We start from the raw sequence: 19,293 nt of genomic DNA, 5'->3' as shown, positions 1-19,293 counted from the left end.
AGAAGGGCTCCGGTGCGAGGAGCTGTGGCTTTTCCTCACACCAGGTCCTGTTGTGCATCATCTGTGACTTTGTACATGTGTGAAATCAATTCCTGAGCAGTTAAAGTCGCAGCCAGCGCCTCTAGTACACTGTGAGTGACTTTTTGCTGTGTCCACGATGTGGCTAAGGCTGTTACGCAGGTTAGTTAGCAAACCAAAAAAGCACACTAATGGGCAAAACCATGTTGCTCTGCAGGTGGGCCAGATGTAACATGTACACAGAGATTTAGATTTGGGTGGGTTATATTGTTTCTGTGCAGGGTAAATACTGGCTGCTTTATTTTTACACGGCAATTTAGATTTCAGTTTGAACAAACCCCACCCAAATTTAAATCTCTCTGCACATGTTACATCTGCCTCACCTGCAGTGCTACATGGTTTTGCCCATTAGCACTAACCGTCTGCATGTCAATCTGCTAAATGTCCCTCCCAAAATGGCTGCCGCCATGGAGGAGACATGCTAGAGGTCATACTTGACCTCTAGCGTCTAGGAAGTGCCGGGACCCGTGGGAGTGCATAGCACTTTCCGCGGCACCCTTGCACCCTGACATCCCTGGTAGCGAGCATTAACATCCTTGGCACTGAGCATTACCCCCTGGAAACACGCATGACATCCAGCTCATGAAATCCCTGGCACCAGGCATTACCACCTAGCAACGAGCATGACACCCAGTGCATGAAACACCTGGCAACAAGCATTACCACCTGGCAACGAGCTTGACACCCAGCACATGAAACCCCTGGCAACGAGCATAGCACACAGCGCTTGAAACCACTGGCAACGAGCATGACACCGTGAGCATGAAAACCCCTGGCACTGTGCATGGAACCAAGAGCATAAAATCCCTGGTAATGAGCAGGTAATTTAAAAGTAATTAGAGGCCTTGCTGTAGGACTTAATGTGTAATGGGCACTGCGGTCAGTAGCGGCTCTTGCCACGGGCAAGCAGTACTTTTGCCCGGGGCGCCACTGTCCCGGGGGCGCTGCCGCCGTGGCAAGAGCCGCTACTAACTAGGATGACGGCGGCAGTGGTTTTGAAAAGGTCCTCTCTGCGAAGGGAATCTAGATGCGCAGTGAGGTAGCGTCTATTTTCCCTTCACCGAGAGGACCTTTCTGTGCAGCGCTATGGGAGAGACGTCATGACGACTCTCCCATAGATCAGAGGAGCGGCGCCGGCGGCGGAGACAGAGTGTAGTGGTCGGGAATAGGAACGGGGCTGGTAAGTATTTTTTATTTGTTTTTACTAGGTGCACAGCTACTTGTGGGCACAACTAATGGGGGCACAGCTGCAGGGGGCACACTCAGGGGGGAACAACTACTGGGGCCACAACTAATGGGGGCACATCTGCAGGGGGCACAACTAATGGGGGCATAGCTGCAGGGGGCACACTATGGGGGGCACAACTACTGGGGCCACAACTAATGGGGGCACAGCTGCAGGGGGACACTAAGGGGGGCACAACTACTGAGGCCACAACTAATGGGGGCACAGCTGCAGGGGGCACAACTACTGGGGCCACAACTAATGGGGGCACAGCTGCAGGTGGCACAACTACTGGGGCCACAACTAATGGGGGCACAGCTGCAGGGGGCATAACAGCTACTGGGGGCACAGCTGCAGGGGGCACAACTGCTGCAGGGGGCACAACAGCTGCAGGGGGCACAACAGCTACTGTGGGTACAGCTCTACAGGGTGCACAACGCTACAGGGGGAAAACTACAGGGAGCAAAACTGACCACGCCCCTTTCCTATGAAGCCATGCCCCCATTTTTGAGCGCGCCAGAGGCGCACATTAACCCTATTTCGCCGTCTCGGGGGAGGGGGGGTGCGCCAAAGGAAACTTTCACCCTGGGCGCCACAAGGTCTAGAACCGGCCCTGACTGCGGTGTGTGGCATAATGTATCACGGACATTGCGATGTGTGGTATAATGTATCACGGACATTGTGGTGTGTGGCATAATGTATCATGGACATTGTGGTGTTTGGCATAATGTATCATGGACATTGCGGTGTGTGGCATAATGTATAATGGGCATTGCAATGCGTGGCATAATGTATCATGGGCATTGCGGTGTATGGCATAATGTATCATGGACATTGCGGTATATGGCATAATGAATCACTGACATTGTCGTATGTGGCATAATGTCTCAGGAGCATTGCAGTGTGTGGCATAATGTATAACAGGCATTGCAGTGTGTGTCATAATGTGTCACAGGCATGTCGGTGTTGGTATACTGTATCACGGGCATTGTATGTGGTATAATGTCTCAGGGACATTGCAGTGTGTAGCATAATGTATAACGGGCATTGCGATGCGTTGCATAGTGGTCCATCTGCTATTCATCTGGTATTCTCCTTGATTGACAGCTTCCCCTGATTGACAGTGGTGGGCATTCGAACAGCATCTGAGGAGACTGACGCAGCTCTTGCCGCGTGAAGCAAGATCTGCGCTCTGAATAACCCCCTATATATCTTCATGACTTTATTTATAAGATTCCCCATTGATTAAGATAAAACAAACCTGTACCTATTAACCATATTTCTTTGTATCTTTTCGGTCATAATAACTCTTATTTATTTTATTTTCCTTGTGATAATCTAGATAATGCTAAAGTTATATATTGGCAATGGTAATATTTTATTGAGAAAGATAGCTATAGGAAAGCCTGGAATAGGCAGGGCTTATGTGGAAAAGGGTTAAAAAAAAAGTGAGTATTTAATGACACTATTTAGGAAAGGTATATATACAATATCCTGGTGGTCGGGATGCCGGCAGTCAAAATACCGACTGTGGCATCCCAGCGCTGGGAATCATGATGCCAAAACAGTGAGTACCTAATCCAAATCCCTAACCCCATTAACTCTAACCCTCCCTGCCTGATGCCTAAACCTAACCCCTCCCCACCCGCAGCCTAACACTAACCCTCCCCGGTGGTGCCTAACCCTAACCTTCCCTTCCCGCAGCCTAAACCTAACCCTCCTTTTCCCGCAGCCTAACCCTCCCTGGGGTGCCTAACTTTAACTCCTCTTCCCCGCAGCCTAACCCTCCCACCCCCGCAGCCTAACCCTAATCCTCCCCCCCCCCCCCTTTCCGAAGCCTAAACCTAACACCTTCTCCCAGCTTAACTCTCCTGAGTGGTGGCAATTCCTCGTTCGAGCAGTGTTGGGATTCTGGCGTCGGTATTCCGAACACCAGGATCCTGACCTCATCCCCTAGGAATGGTGTCAGGAAAATGTATGCATATAGTAATATATATAATATGCAACATTCTTCATAAAATGCCCATCACAACATGTAAGCTAAAATCAAAACTGAAATTTCGAAATTAATTTCAATCTTACCAATATATAGTGCCCAGGGGCGTAGCCAAATCTTTGTGGTCATCATAGTAACATTTTGAAGGGGCCCCTATACCAATACTTCTAAACAGACACCTCTCTGCAGCAGTTGTGAATTTTATGCCCCATAATAGTGCCCTAGTTCATTTGCTGAACCATAGTAGTGCCTTAGGTAATGTTATGTCACACTGTAGGGCTATCATTATACACATTATACAACACAGAATCCCCACTGCACATTATGACATACTGTGTCCCTAGTTCACATTATGCCACACTATAGTGCCTCCGCTTGAAATTGTGCCACATTACAGTGCCCCAGTTTATATAATACCACACTATAGTGCCCCCACTTCATATTGTGCCACATTACAGTGCCCCATTTCATATTATGCCCCACTATAGTGCCTCCACTTCATATTGTGCCACATAACAATGCCCCATTTCATATTATGCCACACTATAGTGCCTCCACTTCATATTGTGCCACATTACAGTGCCCCATTTCATATTATGCCACACTATAGTGCTTCCACTTCATATTAGGCCACATAACAGTGCCCCTAGTTCATATTATGCCACACTATAGTGCCTCCACTTCATATTAGGCCACATTACAGTGCCCTCCGTTCATATTATGCCACACTATTGTGCCTCCACTTCATATTGTGCCACATTACAGTGCCCAAATTCATAGTATCAAACATCATAAAGCCAGGCAGTTCATTTTATGCCACATTACAATGAGCAGATCCAGGGGCATAACTATATATGGCAAAAGTTTGTTAGGGCCCCTGTGTAATGTACCACGCAATGGTGAAAAATGTATATAACATATGTACCTTTGACAGGACCCCTCTCAGCTCTGGGCCTCATAACAGCTGTACTACCTTGATAGCACATATTCCCCAATTTTAACATTGCTGTCCTACAGTAACTAGAAATCCTTGCAGCAAGCAGGGAATATGATATTATAGGCATTACTGAAACGTGGTGGGACGAAACTCACGATTGGACAGTCAATATAGAGGGTTACACGCTGTACAGGAGAGACAGACTAAATAAACGGGGTGTAGGGGTATGGTATAAAGCCATTTCTAAAACCTGTTATACGGGAAGATATTCAAGAAGGGACTGTAAATACTATTAAGATGTTATGGGTAGAAATTGCATGCGGGGGTAAAGGAATAAAGAAGTTATTATTGGGGTTATGCTACAGGCCGCCTGGTATTAATGTGTCTGACGAGAAATTGTTACTGAACCAAATTGAAAGAGCAGCAGGAGTAGGAGACATAGTAGTGATGGGAGACTTTAACTATCCCGAGATAAACTGGAAAATCAATTCATGTGATACTGCTAGGGGCAATATGTTTTTAAACACGCTAAATGATAATTACTTAGTTCAATGAATCGAGGAACCAACTAGGTACAATGCAATCTTAGACCTGGTATTCACTAACAATGGGGAATTGGTATCAAATATTGAAGTAGGAGAGCCCATAGGTAAAAGCGACCACAATATGGTCACATTCAATATCAGTTTTCATAAGCAGTCCTATACTGGCTCAACTAGGACTCTAAACTTTAGCAAAGCCAACTTTGACATAATGAAGGAAGCGTTAAGGGACATTGAATGGGAAATTTTGCTTCAAGGGAAAAATACTACAGAGATATGGGATGTATTAAAATCACTGCTAATTAATAATACTCGTAAATTTATTCCCACCAGCAGCAAAAAAAGGAATAAAAATCCCAAACCAATGTGGTTTAACAGAAAAATGAAGGAATTAATGGACAAAAAAAGACGAGCATTTAAAAAATACAAATCTGAGGGGGATGCGGAGTCATTTTAACACTCTAAGGACTGTAACAAAATATGCAAAAAAGGAATAATAGCGGCTAAAGTAGAAACTGAAAAACTAGTAGCAAAGGAAAGCAAAGCGAATCCCAAAAATTATTTTAAGTACATCAACAGCAAGAGACTAAAGAAGGAGAGTATAGGTCCTTTAAAGGACAAGAGCGGAGTCTTAATCAAAAATGATAATGACATAGCAAACAAACTAAACAAGTTTTTTTCAACGGTATTTACCAGAGAGGACCAAATGCTGGGTCTAACACAAAATCTCAACAAAGATAATATCCCACTGCTAAATGCTTATTTCTGTGAGGACGTAGTCTGTGACCGATTAAAAAAGTTAAAGATTAATAAGTCACCTGGTCCCGATGGAATTCACCCGAGGGTTCTTATGGAGCTGCACGCTGAATTAGCAAGACCTCTATTTTTGATCTTCATGGATTTGGTTAAATCGGGTATGGTTCCCAAAGACTGGCGTATAGTGGAGGTAGTGCCGATATTCAAAAAGGGGAGCATATTGGAAGGTATTCTAAGGGACAGTATTCAAAAGTTCTTTGAAGCAAATAAGGTCATTAAAAGGAACCAACATGGATTTGTGAAGGACAGATTATGTCAGACCAACTTACTTGGCATTTATGAAACAGTAAGTGCGAACCTGGATCAGGGTAAGGAGGTGGATATAATCTTTTTAGACTTTGCCAAAGCTTTCAGCACTGTACCACACATGCGTCTTATCTACAAGCTACAAGAAACAGGGCTAGGGAGCACAATATGCACTTGGGTCAGTAATTAGTTAGATAATAGGGAGCAGCGCGTTGTGGTCAATGGATCATTTTCAGATTGGACTAAAGTACTAAGTGGTGTGCCACAAGGGTCTGTACTTGGACCACTTTTGTTCAACATTTTCATCAACGATCTAACAGTAGGTCTAGAGAACACTGTATCAATTTTCGCAGACGATACCAAATTGTGTAAGGTTATAAATACGGAGGGGGATGCTGAGTCTCTTCAGAATTACTTAACTAAACTGGAAGCATGGGCAGCAAAATGGAAAATGAGATTCAACACAGACAAGTGTAAGGTAATGCACTCTGGGGGCAAAACCAAAAATAACACCTACATACTAAATGGGGTAATATTAGGGGATTCTGTACTGGAAAAAGACTTAGGGGTTCACATAGATAACAAATTAAACAGCAGTACCCAAAGTAGGAGGGCAGCAAAGAAGGCTAATAAGATGTTAGCATGCATAAAATGGGGAATTGATGCAAGGGACGAGAGAATTATACTCCCATTATATAAATCACTAGTGAGGCCTCATCTTGAATACTGTTTGCAATTTTGGGCACCATATTACAAAAAGGATATCCTGGAGATAGAAAAGGTTCAGAGGAGGGCGACCAAACTAATCAAGGGCATGGAGACGCTGGAATATGAGGAAAGGCTTGCAAGCCTAGGCATGTTTACATTGAAAAAGAGGAGGCTAAGAGGGGACATGATCAACAGCTACAAATATTTAAGGGGTCAATACACAGTGCTTGGGAGGGACCTGTTTTCTATAAGATCAGCACAGAGAACACGTGGTCACTCGCTTAGGTTAGAGGAGAGGAGTTTCCGCACATTGATGCAAGAGTAGTAACTGCGGACTCAGTCAACACCTTTAAGAATGGGTTAGATAAATTCTTATTGGATAAAGATATTCAGGGTTATGGTGCGTAAGCATGCATTATAGTTAATATAACTAGTCCTAACATAAAAATAACTAGTCCTATAATAATTTCCAACAAACAGAAAAAAATATCTTGCGCCCTTGCTGCAGCTCGGTACCAACCCCCAAGAGCACTACTCCTTGAAACAATCTACAACACAATATGTGGGGTGGTTTACAAGCGCTGCAAATCACTGATCAATAAACATTAATTTATCCCAGTCATAATGGTCATGTTCAGACTTCTTGGGTCACAGAGGTTGCCTGACTTCTCCCCCTCCACGGTTTATCAAAGGCTCGCACCTTTTGACTAACCTCCTTGGGGTGGGATATATACATCAAAAGGTTTCTTTAGATATTCTCCTCGTACACACTCATTTCATAGGATCGAGATTATCACACCCCCGTCCCTCAAAAAGGGCACTCGCCTTCCAACAGTGCCCTATATTCCTAGAAAGGTTTCTTTGCTGTTTAGTGGAACCCCAGATTTCCACTGGTTACCACTAGTATTGAGTAGATATGTGGATAAAGAAGCAGTGGATATCCAAAAAAATACACAGATTTATTGTATCTTATAGAGATATATCCATACAACATTAAAAATGGGCAGTACAAAAATAAAACATAAAAAATAAAAACAATAAATGGTTCCCTAGGTCAGTCGGGAATTACTCTCACCCCCAAATACCTCAAGGTACCAACCACTCCAAAAATTGTGCGAACAGCTTTAAATTAAAACCGAGTGTTGGTCCTCTTTAGCAATTTAAAAGGCAAATGGAGGAGCCCATACGACCTGGGGTACCCAAATACCACACCCAGGTATATATATATCTCTATAAGATACAATAAATCTGTGTATTTTTTTGGATATCCACTGCTTCTTTATCCACATATCTACTCAATACTGGTGGTTACCAGTGGAAATCTGGGGTTCCACTAAACAGCAAAGAAACCTTTCAAGGAATATAGGGCACTGTTGGAAGGTGAGTGCCCTTTTTGAGGGACGGGGGTGTGATAATCTCGATCCTATGAAATGAGTGTGTACGAGGAGAATATCTAAAGAAACCTTTTGATGTATATATCCCACCCTAAGAAGGTTAGTCAAAAGGTGCGAGCCTTTGATAAACCGTGGAGGGGGAGAAGTCGGGCAACCTCTGTGACCCAAGAAGTCTGAACATGACCATTATGACTGGGATAAATTAATGTTTATTGATCAGTGATTTGCAGCGCTTGTGAACCACCCCACATATTGTGTTGTAGTCCTATAATAAGACTGCATAGGAGACCACAAATAGGTTGAACTCGATGGACAATTGTCTTTTTTCAACCTTAGTTACTATGTAGTATTTTATTAAGCATGGTTCCTCTACATCAGTAACAAATCTCTGGGAACATCCAGGAGGCATATAGTATGACCCAAAGGCATACTGTGATTGGTGCAATCATTAATTCCACTTGGCAGTGCTGTTCTATGATTTTAAAGGGAAACAGTCTGCCAGAGCTAGTTAGTCATTAGAGGTCACAGCCCTGCAGCATCATTTATAATTGACAGTCCCACTATAAGAATTAAATCAATTGCTTTAATATGTACGGTAAAATTGAAGAATGTTATAGATATTGCAGCTTCCATTTAATATGCAACATGTGGGTAATTGTGAACTTTTTATTTGTGCTTCTGTAAAAATAAGAAAAATATATATAAAAGCATACTTAAGGTACTATTATGTCATTGTTCGCTATACTGTCCTTTTATGGAGAAGTTTAATTATTCATCTCTAGCATATCTCTGCTATTACTCATGTCAGAAATAGCCACTATCTGTCATTTTACATCCTACAGAACTAGTGTGAAATGTCAGCTTGGATCTGATTTAATACTGATTTTCTGCATTTGCACTATTCAATAAATTAGTGTTTCCAAAATTGGAATTCATTTTTTCAGAGTTAAGGAATTTATTAGATGAAAACTAAAATCCAGAAGAGTAGCTGCTGTTTAATAAGAATACTGCCGTGTTCATACGGTACATTTATAAGAAGAGATACAATTGTAGCAACTTAGCAGAAACTAATATATTTAAAACAAGCCTGTGTGTTCTGCAGAGTCATCATTTTCCAGGTTTATCAAGCTTATGCTGCAGACTAGTATGTGCAATTACGGTTAGAAATAAACAAAAACTACTTCTTGCAGTCCATACTGTTGTTGACATTTGTATATGTGTATGTATGTATGTATGTATGTATGTATTGTGACAAGGATCACAAACACGGGGACTCAGATGAACACTTTCTGTGTTTATTTTGAACAGCAGGTCACCACATAGCAAGTTAAATCCATATGCAGTCAGTATTACAGGCAGTACCATACAGGGCCAGGCATTTTCAGCATAGCAGACTCTTAATAGGCTCGAGTGGTCCCTAGTCTAACCCACAGAACCCAGCCTATCGCTTGGGTAACTATTCCACCGTCAAGAGCAAGGTGACTCTGCCCTGGAAACCCTTATATCAGGAAATCCCAGGTGCTGCTGATCACACACCTGGGATTCTGCTACTGCTTCCAAAACCTGGTTTGGATCCTGCACATTACTTTCACATGGAAAAAATGCTGCCTCTGCCACAGTCCTCCCACCTTAGCTTCAACAACCCTGGTGAAGCTACACTATTTTCAGGCGAGCTCTCTGCCTCGCCCACCCCTACCTGTGTCATCCACCCAGGTACACAGCCTTCCACTACCTTCCAGAGCTCACCCACCTCACCTTCTTCCTCCTCCCCTAGCTTCACCATAGGGTTGATTGGAGGAACAGGACCTACAAACCTCCTGGAAAGGGCATCGGCATTGAGGTGTTGTTTCCCCGGACGATGCCTCACCTCAAACTTAAATGGCTGCAAAGCCAAAAACCAATGGGTCACACGAGCATTCACCTCTTTGTTTGTATGCATCCACTGTAAGGGTGCATGGTCTGTGACCAACAAAAACTCTCGTCCCAATAAATAATACCTTAATGACTCAACTGCCCATTTAATGGCCAAGCACTCCTGCTCCACAGTTGAGTACCTGCGCTCCCTGGGCAATAATTTACAGCTAAGATAGAGGATGGGCTTCTCCTCTCCATCTACTTCTTGGGATAGGACTGCTCCTAATCCTGTCCCAGAGGCATCCATTTGTAACACAAATAGCTTTTTAAAGTCAAGAGCTTGCAAGACAGGCTCATTACACAAAGCTCGTCTTAAATCCTGCAAAGCAGTTTCCATTGGTCCAGACCACGTTATCTTGTCTAGGAATTGTTTTTTAAGACATTCAGTTAGTGGAGCCGCTCTAGCGGCGAAATCTTGAATGAACCTGCGATAATATCTGACCAAATGTCCTAAGTTGTGATTTACATTTAGGTCTAGACCAGGTGAGGACTGCTTCTACCTTACTAGCCTGAGGTTTAACCTGTCCCCTGCCCACAATGTACCCAAAATACTTGGCCTCAATCATACCAATGGCACATTTCTCAGGGTTGGCGGTAAACCCGTGTGCCCGTAGAAACTGTAAAATGGTTTCTACCTTTGGTAGGTGTGACTGCCAGTCAGAGCTGAAAATAACGATGTCATCTAAATATGCAGTCGCATATTCCCTGTGGGGCCGCAGCAACATATTCATAGCTCTCTGGAAGGTTGCTGGGGCACCATGTAAACCAAATGGGAGCATTTTATATTGGAATAAGCCTTCTGGGGTAAAGAAGGCTGTTTTTGCCTTAGCAGCTTCTGTTAATGGAGTCTGCCAATAACCTTTTGTCAAATCAAGTGTAGTGAGATATTGACTATTGGCTAAATTTTCTACCAACTCATCAACCCGGGGCATAGGGTAGGAATCAAACCGGGACACTTGATTTAATTTATGGAAGTCATTGCAGAACCGTAAGGCACCTGAAGGCTTCGGTACTAGGATAATTGAATTATTCCACTCACTGGTGGATTCCTCTATAACCCCTAGGCGTAACATCTCTTCCACCTCCTGCTTTACTGCTGCCCGCTTCGTTTCGGGTATGCGATATGGCCTCTGTTTAATGACCACCCCGGGTGGAGTCACAACATCATGCTGGATGATCTGTGTCTTTCCCGGAATGGCAGAAAACACATCTTGGTAGCGTTTCACCAAGTTCACCACTTCCCGTTTCTATTCAGGAGTATGCGTGACTTCAATGGGTACCTGGCATTATGAAATCTTTTTAGCTACCAAAGTGGGCCGATTGGCAATTTCCTTCCAGGGTTTTAACAGGTTTACATGGTAGATTTGTACCTCCCTCCTTCTACCCAGCTGTCGGACCCTGTAATTGACCGGTCCCACTGCCTTGATGATCTCATAAGGGTCCCGCCATTGTGCATACATCTTTCTGTGGTGGGCACCAGCACTAACACTTTGTCTCCCGGATTAAAGGACCGGTTGACTGAGGTGACGTCATACCTCTGTTTCTGACGTTGTTGGGCCCTTTCCATGTGTTTGTTCAGTAGTGGCGCAATCTGCCTTAGACGACCATATAACTGGGCCACAAACTGAATGACGTAGGGGCCTGGCATGGTTATTCTTCCCACCCTTCTTTTAAGAGATCTAGAATTCCTCTGGGCTGTCTCCCATAGAGGAGCTCGAAGGGACTAAACACTGTACAGGATTGGGGTACCTCTCTGACTGCAAACATCAAGTAAGGTAGGAGCAGATCCCAATCTCGTTTTTCTTGTGACACTGCCCTCTTTATCATCTGCTTAAGGGTTTTATTAAATCTTTCTACCAGGCCATCTGTCTGCGGGTGGTACGCCGAGGTGGCAATCCTGTTTACGTTTAGCAACCAACATAAATCTTTCATGAGTTTAGACATGAAAGGTGTACCTTGGCCTATTAAGACCTCTTTCGGTATTCCTAAGTGGGTATACATGGTTAGTAGTTCTCTGGCAATAGTGCCAGATTTCATATTGCACAGGGGTATAGCCTCTGGGTACCTGGCAGCAAAATCAACTACCACCAAGATGTATTGGTGCCCTTGAGCAGATTTTTCCACTGACCCTATCAGATCCATACCAATCCACTCAAAAGGTACGGAAATGATAGGGAGGGGTACCAGTGGAGCTCTAAACTCTTTGTGGAAATTGGACTACCAAGGTAGAGATGGCGCTGACAGGTGTTCTAGATCCTCAAGCTGCTGAATAAGAAGGGCTAGTTAGACCCTTTACATAAGAACAGGTAGGTAAAAATAATTCAGCGCTAATAACTAGTTAGATAAGTATTAAGAAATTTATTAATTGAGAACATACATCATTAATTCCTTATATATTGACACATATTTTACTGTTGCAACAGATATTAATGATAAAAATCAATAATGGTACCAAAAATCAAAAGTTAAAAATTAAAAAAATAGGGCCAAGATCAACACTGCTTATTTATAGAAAAATTCTTGAAATGCTGGGTATGTAGCAAGAGGCCTTATCCTGGGGAAATAGATTATCGGTGTTACCAGTTCACTGTGGTGAGTCCTCCAATCGGTTAGCACTCCGTGGAAATTGGGGATTCTCTCACTTGTTTGGTTGTCCCGTGCTGGAATTAATGTGGGAATTGAACCATAGCAGGTCCTGATGTAGTTATCTTCCCTGAAGTTATTCCATAGGGATCACCGTTCCCAATAGGTGGATTATCGGCAAGTCTTGCAGTTTTGGGGTCCCAGTCTTATCACCTAATAAGGGACTGGGACCCCCAAACTGCAAGATAATCCACCTATTGGGAACGGTGATCCCTATGGAATAACTTCAGGGAAGATAACTACATCAGGACCTCCTATGGTTCAATTCCCACATTAATTCCAGCACGGGACAACCAAACAAGTGAGAGAATCCCCAATTTCCACGGAGTGCTAACCGATTGGAGGACTCACCATAGTGAACTGGTAACACCGATAATCTATTTCCCCAGGATAAGGCCTCTTGCTACATACCCAGCATTTCAAGAATTTTTCTATAAATAAGCAGTGTTGATCTTGGCCCTATTTTTTTAATTTTTAACTTTTAATTTTTGGTACCATTATTGATTTTTATCATTAATATCTGTTGCAACAGTAAAATATGTGTCAATATATAAGGAATTAATGATGTATGTTCTCAATTAATAAATTTCTTAATACTTATCTAACTAGTTATTAGCGCTGAATTATTTTTACCTAAGAGCTCTAAACTCTGGCCGAGGGGCTGTCCTCTGGCAGACTGGGCATTCCTGACAATACCTCTTAATGGAAGCATAGATGCCGGGCCAAAAGAACCTTAACTGGATGCATTGGAGTGTTTTCTCCTCCCCTAGATGGCCACCCCACAAATGCGTATGGGCAGCTTCTAACACCAAGTGCTCCAGTTTTTGGGGAACCAAGAGCTGATCTACCTTTTTCCCTTGTAAAGTAGCGACAAGATATAGCAAATATTTTACAAAACAAAATATGGTACTCCCTCTGATGGTAAAGCATCAACTACCCTGCCGTTAACTACTTTAACAGTCTCAAAGGCGTGTACCAAATTGCTGTCATCGCGTTGATCTCTCCCAAATTCCTGCAGTGATATCTTCTCACCAACTGGGTTCCAATGGGCCTCGGACTCAGGGGTCATTCTGACTAATTCGCACGCAGCGGTTCTTCGCTGTAATGCGAACGGGTCTGGAATGCGCATGCACGGCGTGCGCATTGCACGCGGCGTTGCCTGGTGACCCCTATGACACTGGATACGAAGAAAGCAGATGCAGCAGCGCCCGCAAGAAGATTGGCAGAAGGAAGGTGTTCCGGGGCGTCACCTGTCCGTTGGCGACCGTTTTCTGGGAGTGGTAAGGAAAACGCAGGCGTGTCCAGGAGAATGGAGGGCGGATGTCTGACGTCAAAGCCGTCCCTATCATCGCTGAGATCGTCGCACAGGGTAAGTATGTCCAGGGCTGGTCTACTTTTACACAAAACTTTTTTAGCTAAGCAGGGCTGCACAAGCGTTCGCAGCCCTGCTAAGCTAAAATGCACTCCCCCATAGGCGGGGATTAGTTGATCGCACCAGCAGCAAAAAGTTGCTGGCTGCGATCAACTCAGAATGACCACTTCAGTCTTTTTGAGTGGTTTGGGACTGGCAGCCTCTCTCCCGGACGCTAAACTTTGGTAGTCTCTGGTCTCTGGCTTCTGGGTTGTTTTGGTGGTTGACGGTTTGATGGTAGCATGTCAGGTATCCAGTTCCTGCAGCAATGGAAAGTCCCAGCCCGGGATCAGCGGATACGGGGGTCTGGAGGTCACCGTGGCTACCACCTTTAATGACCGACCTTGAACGGTCAGGGGTAAGTAGACACGTGGGCACTCCTCCATATCGCCATGAGCGCACAACACCCTGACAGGAGGCTGGACCTTGTCAGCTTCCAGAGGAACCATGTGAGCCCACTGCCGGTATCCACCAGGGCCCAAATCTCCCAGTTTTCCACCTGTACCTGCACCCGGAACAGGGAGGGCTCTGCTTGGGACACCCCCCACCGCCGCCATGCTGACAAACGGCCGAGCCGTCCTCCCCACACTGCAATCCATCAGCTCGCCCAGTTTAGGGCAGTCCTGCCGCACATGACCAGGCTCGCTGCACTCAAAGCCCACCAAGGGAGGCGGAGCCTTTGGTTTAACTACTGGGACCTGAGTTCTGGGTTTAGGTGTTGGCCCGTATCCTGACCTGGCTTTATTCAGCTTTCCCAGCGTCAGGTGCCACTCAATCACCACTGCCAACTTCTCAAACGTCTGGGGCTCAGCCTGCAGGGCCCACTTCTGCACCGAGCAGTCTAACACCCACATGGAATGGTCCAGTGCAACTATTTCCACAATCTGTACTGTGGAGTTTTTATCCGGCTGCAACCAGGCCCTTGACAGTCGGGCTAGTTTGGCCAGCTAAATCCTGGGAGGCTCAGAGTCCTCCAGCCGCCAGTCATGGAATTCTTGGACTTTGCTGGGCCCGATCGCTCCAATCCTATCCAGTATAGCCTTTTTTAGGAGATCAATGATGTATCTGCACACACACTCTTTTTTTGTCAAATGAAGGTATGAAACATAAGTTCAATGTCAGACCCCTATTATGTTACTGGTAATTACCATTTGCTTCGGGGGTGCAACCAACTACAGCTATACTAGATACATGAGGAAAGAAGAGGAAAAAGGGCTGTATTATCGGTGCACAAGAAGAAGATCCGATCTGATTATCGCATCCACTTATATTGTTTAAAATTTAACTTTTATTATTTTATATTTAAGAATCGTGCAAATTGATTACACACAAACTAGGAGTATGGGCGAAACATAGAGGTTAAAATATGACATAGACAAAACATAAAAGTGCAATAGAATATAATAAAGGTGATCAGAAGATTAAAAAATGTGTCCGCGTGTTTACTCTTACGTCTCGGCTCAATATATCGGCTCAATATATATAATCGATCGGCTCAATATATATAATCACTTAAGAGTTATCAGTGTCGTGTAACAGTGGAGGTGTTTTCCCATGTAACGACAAAAATGCTATGAACATATAGAGTATTGGGGAGGTGTTACCAGTCCCTTATAATGAAGGTGCTTTCCTTCTAGGGATATAAATAGAGTATACACCTCAACGTTATAACAGATCAAAGATATGACATCGTGTTTCCCATACTCTATTTGATAAGATATCATGACGACTACTGCAGGATATTTGATCCAACTTTGAATAGCCTTAAGGTGTTACCAGTCCCAAAATAAAGAAGGCGTTTGCCCTCTAGGGATAAAAATAGAGCATACACCTTGGTATCATAACATCATAATTTTATTAATTAATGAGAGTTCACGGTAACAGTATGTCAAACATTTAATAACATACCATCTGAAATCCATGTGACTGCATTTTAGCGTACAGGAATTGAATCCGAATAGCCTTAAGGAATTATCAGTTCCCAGTATAGAGGGTGTCTTTTCTTTTATGTATAAAGAAAATATGTATATCGAACACTGAAATCTAGGATATACGATACTAATATCCGAATACTGGAATAGGTTGTCACGTGATTATACCTATATGATTTGGAACTACTTCAAGGTGTCATAAGTTCCTAATGAAGAAGGTGTCTCCCCTCGCGTGATAATATTAATATATACACCTAACAATTAGAACAGAGTGTTGTATAAGTGATAATACTTTATTTCCAATTGTCTTATTCACATTCCCAAAATGTCCTCTTGAGATATCATTCACTAACTAGACAAATATAATAATAATGATATAATCAATCATCAATATACTACGTAGACGTTAGAGTAAACACGCGGACACATTTTTTAATCTTCTGATCACCTTTATTATATTCTATTGCACTTTTATGTTTTGTCTATGTCATATTTTAACCTCTATGTTTCGCCCATACTCCTAGTTTGTGTGTAATCAATTTGCACGATTCTTAAATATAAAATAATAAAAGTTAAATTTTAAACAATATAAGTGGATGCGATAATCAGATCGGATCTTCTTCTTGTGCACCGATAATACAGCCCTTTTTCCTCTTCTTTCCTCATGTAGCCTTTTTTAGGCCAAGATAGGAGCGTGCCACAGCCACAGTCATGTCCACATACGCCCGCTGTGCCTCCCCTGTTAAACAGGGAGCCAGCCTGTGAGACCATTCCTCCTCAGGCCATCCCAACCGCGTGGCTGTGCGCTCAAACGTGCAAAGGAATGCCTCTATATCATCTGCTGCGGTAAGCTTTAGTAGCCTTTCTCGCTCTGGCTCAGATGTTTTAAGTGCTTCTAACTCATCGTACAACATTTGAATTTGAGTTTGCTGTCTTTCAGCCTGGGTTCATTACCCCTCATGTAACATCTGAATCTGGGTTTGTTGCCCCTCATGTAACATTTGAATCTGGGTTTGTTGCCCAGCTGCAAGTTCAGCAAATTGTTTTAGTAACTCCTCCATATTGCCCTGCGTGGCCCATTTAAGGACAAATCTCAGAGGTTTAATATAATGTGCCCGACTTATCAAACAACCCAAGCCGACACCCGCCTGTTTTGCTGGCTTTTTAACATATAACAGCAAACAGTCTGCCTATAATGCTATGACCCTTTAAGGCTGCCACTTGCACTGCATAACCAGAGAGGAAGAAAAGAAAAGGGAAAACTTGTAGTTTAAACACCGGTATGCTTACCAACAGTTTCTGCTGTACACCATGTCCTTGCTTGCATTCTCCACCACTTGTGACAAGGATCACAAACATGGGGACTCAGATGAACACTTTCAGTGTTTATTTTGAACAGCAGGTCACCACATAGCAAGTTAAATCCATATGCAGTCAGTATTACAGGCAGTAGCATACAGGCCCTCTCAGCATAGCAGACTCTTGATAGGCTCCAGTGGTCCCTAGTCTAACCCACAGAACCCGGCCTATCACTTGGGTAGCTAGTCCACCGTCAAGAGCAAGGTGACTCTGCCCTGGAAACCCTTATATCAGGAAATCCCAGGTGCTGCTGATCACACACCTGGGATTCTGTTACTGCTTCCAAAACCTGGTCTAGACACTCCACATTACTTCCACATGGAAAAATGCTGTCCCTGCCACAGTATATATATATGTATATATATATATATATATATATATATATGTATGTATATATATATATATATATATATACACTGCTAAAAAATAAATAAAGGGAACACTAAAATAACACATCCTAGATCTGAATGAATGAAATATTCTAATTAAATACTTTGTTCTTTACATAGTTGGATGTGCTGACAACAAAATCACACAAAAATTATCAATGGAAATCAAATTTATTAACCCATGGAGGTCTGGATTTGGAGTCATACAGGCACGTGGAGGCCACACACACTACTGAGCCTCATTTTGACTTGTTTTAAGGACATTACATCAAAGTTGGATCAGCCTGTAGTGTGTTTTTTCACTTTAATTTTGAGTGTGACTCCAAATCCAGACCTCCATGGGTTAATAAATTTGATTTCCATTGATAATTTTTGTGTGATTTTGTTGTCAGCACATTCAACTATGTAAAGAACAAAGTATTTAATAAGAATATTTCATTCATTCAGATCTAGGATGTGTTATTTTAGTGTTCCCTTTATTTTTTTGAGCAGTGTATATATATATATATATATATATATATATACGGAATCAGAACCACAATGCTACCTTCAACTCCTGAAAAGCCTTTTTTGCTTCAGGACTCCATTTAAACATCATTTTCTGATTGCCCTTGGTAAGGTCTGTCGGTGATACTGCAATAGTGGCAAAATTGGATATAAACTTTCTATAATACCCTATTCCTACAAATGCTCTCACCTGCTTCTTATTCAGGGGTTGTGGCCACATTTGAATTACCCCATTTTTATTATCAAACATCTGCCAGTAGTGTATCCAGATACTAAACTTTACTTCTTCCATCCCTAGACAATATATTTGTAGGTTGGCTGTCAATCCTGCCTTATGGATGGAGTCCAGCACTGCTTGTACTCTGGGTAAGTGAGACTGCCAGTCATTACTATAGATAAATGCATAATCAGATAAGCAGCAGCATACTGTCTATGTGGCTTGAGAATGCTATCCATCATCCTTTGAAAGATAGCAGGTGACCCATGTAACCCAAATGACAACACCTTGTATTGGAACAATACAGCAGAAAAAGCTGTCTTTTCTTTGGCATTCTTGGTTAACGGCACTTGCCAATACCCTTTGGTTAAGTCTAGAGTGGTCAAGTACCTTGCTGTTTCTAACCTTCCAATAAATTCATCCACCCGACACAATGGGTAGTCATCGAACTATGACACATTGGGGCTGATTCCGAGTTGTTCGCTCGCTAGCTGCTTTTAGCAGCATTGCACACACTAAGCCGCCGCCCTCTGGGAGTGTATCTGAGCTTAGCAGAAGTGCGAACGAAAGATTAGCAGAATTGCGAATAGAAATTTCTTAGCAGTTTCTGAGTAGCTCCAGACTTACTCAGCCATTGCGACCAACTCAGTCCTTTTCGTTCCTGGTTTGACGTCACAAACACACCCAGCGTTTGCCCAACCATTCCCCTGTTTCTCCAGCAACTCCTGCGTTTTGCAACTCGAACGCCTGCGTTTTTCCGCACATTCCCATAAAACGGCCAGTTTCCGCCCAGAAACACCCACTTCCTGTCAATCACACTACGATCAGCACAGCGATGAAAAAGCTTTGTTATGCCGTGAGTAAAATACCTAACTTTTGTGTAAAATAACTAAGCGCATGTGCACTGCGAACCTTGCGCATGCGCAGTAAGCGACTAATCGCAGTATAGCGAAAATCGGCAACGAGCTAACAACTCGGAT

At 43.2% G+C, this 19,293-nt stretch overlaps 1 protein-coding gene across 1 annotated transcript in view; it reads right to left on the bottom strand.

The window, feature by feature from the left end:
- LOC134965238 (troponin I, cardiac muscle-like) overlaps positions 1-11,316 on the bottom strand; it is an 83,180-nt gene extending 71,864 nt beyond the window's left edge. The window contains exons 1-3 of the mRNA XM_063941738.1: positions 11,227-11,316; positions 10,896-11,103; positions 10,059-10,216 (exon numbers count right to left, since the gene is read on the bottom strand). Coding sequence (XP_063797808.1) covers positions 10,059-10,216; positions 10,896-11,103; positions 11,227-11,316 — 456 coding nt within the window. The remainder of the gene's footprint in view (positions 1-10,058; positions 10,217-10,895; positions 11,104-11,226) is intronic.
- Between the last annotated feature and the right edge of the window lie 7,977 nt (positions 11,317-19,293).

The sequence above is a fragment of the Pseudophryne corroboree genome, chromosome 10, assembly GCF_028390025.1.
Source record: "Pseudophryne corroboree isolate aPseCor3 chromosome 10, aPseCor3.hap2, whole genome shotgun sequence".
In the NCBI taxonomy this organism is placed as follows: domain Eukaryota; kingdom Metazoa; phylum Chordata; class Amphibia; order Anura; family Myobatrachidae; genus Pseudophryne; species Pseudophryne corroboree.
The sequence above is the reverse complement of the archived record's forward strand: the minus strand, read 5'-3'. Positions and strand labels throughout refer to the sequence as shown.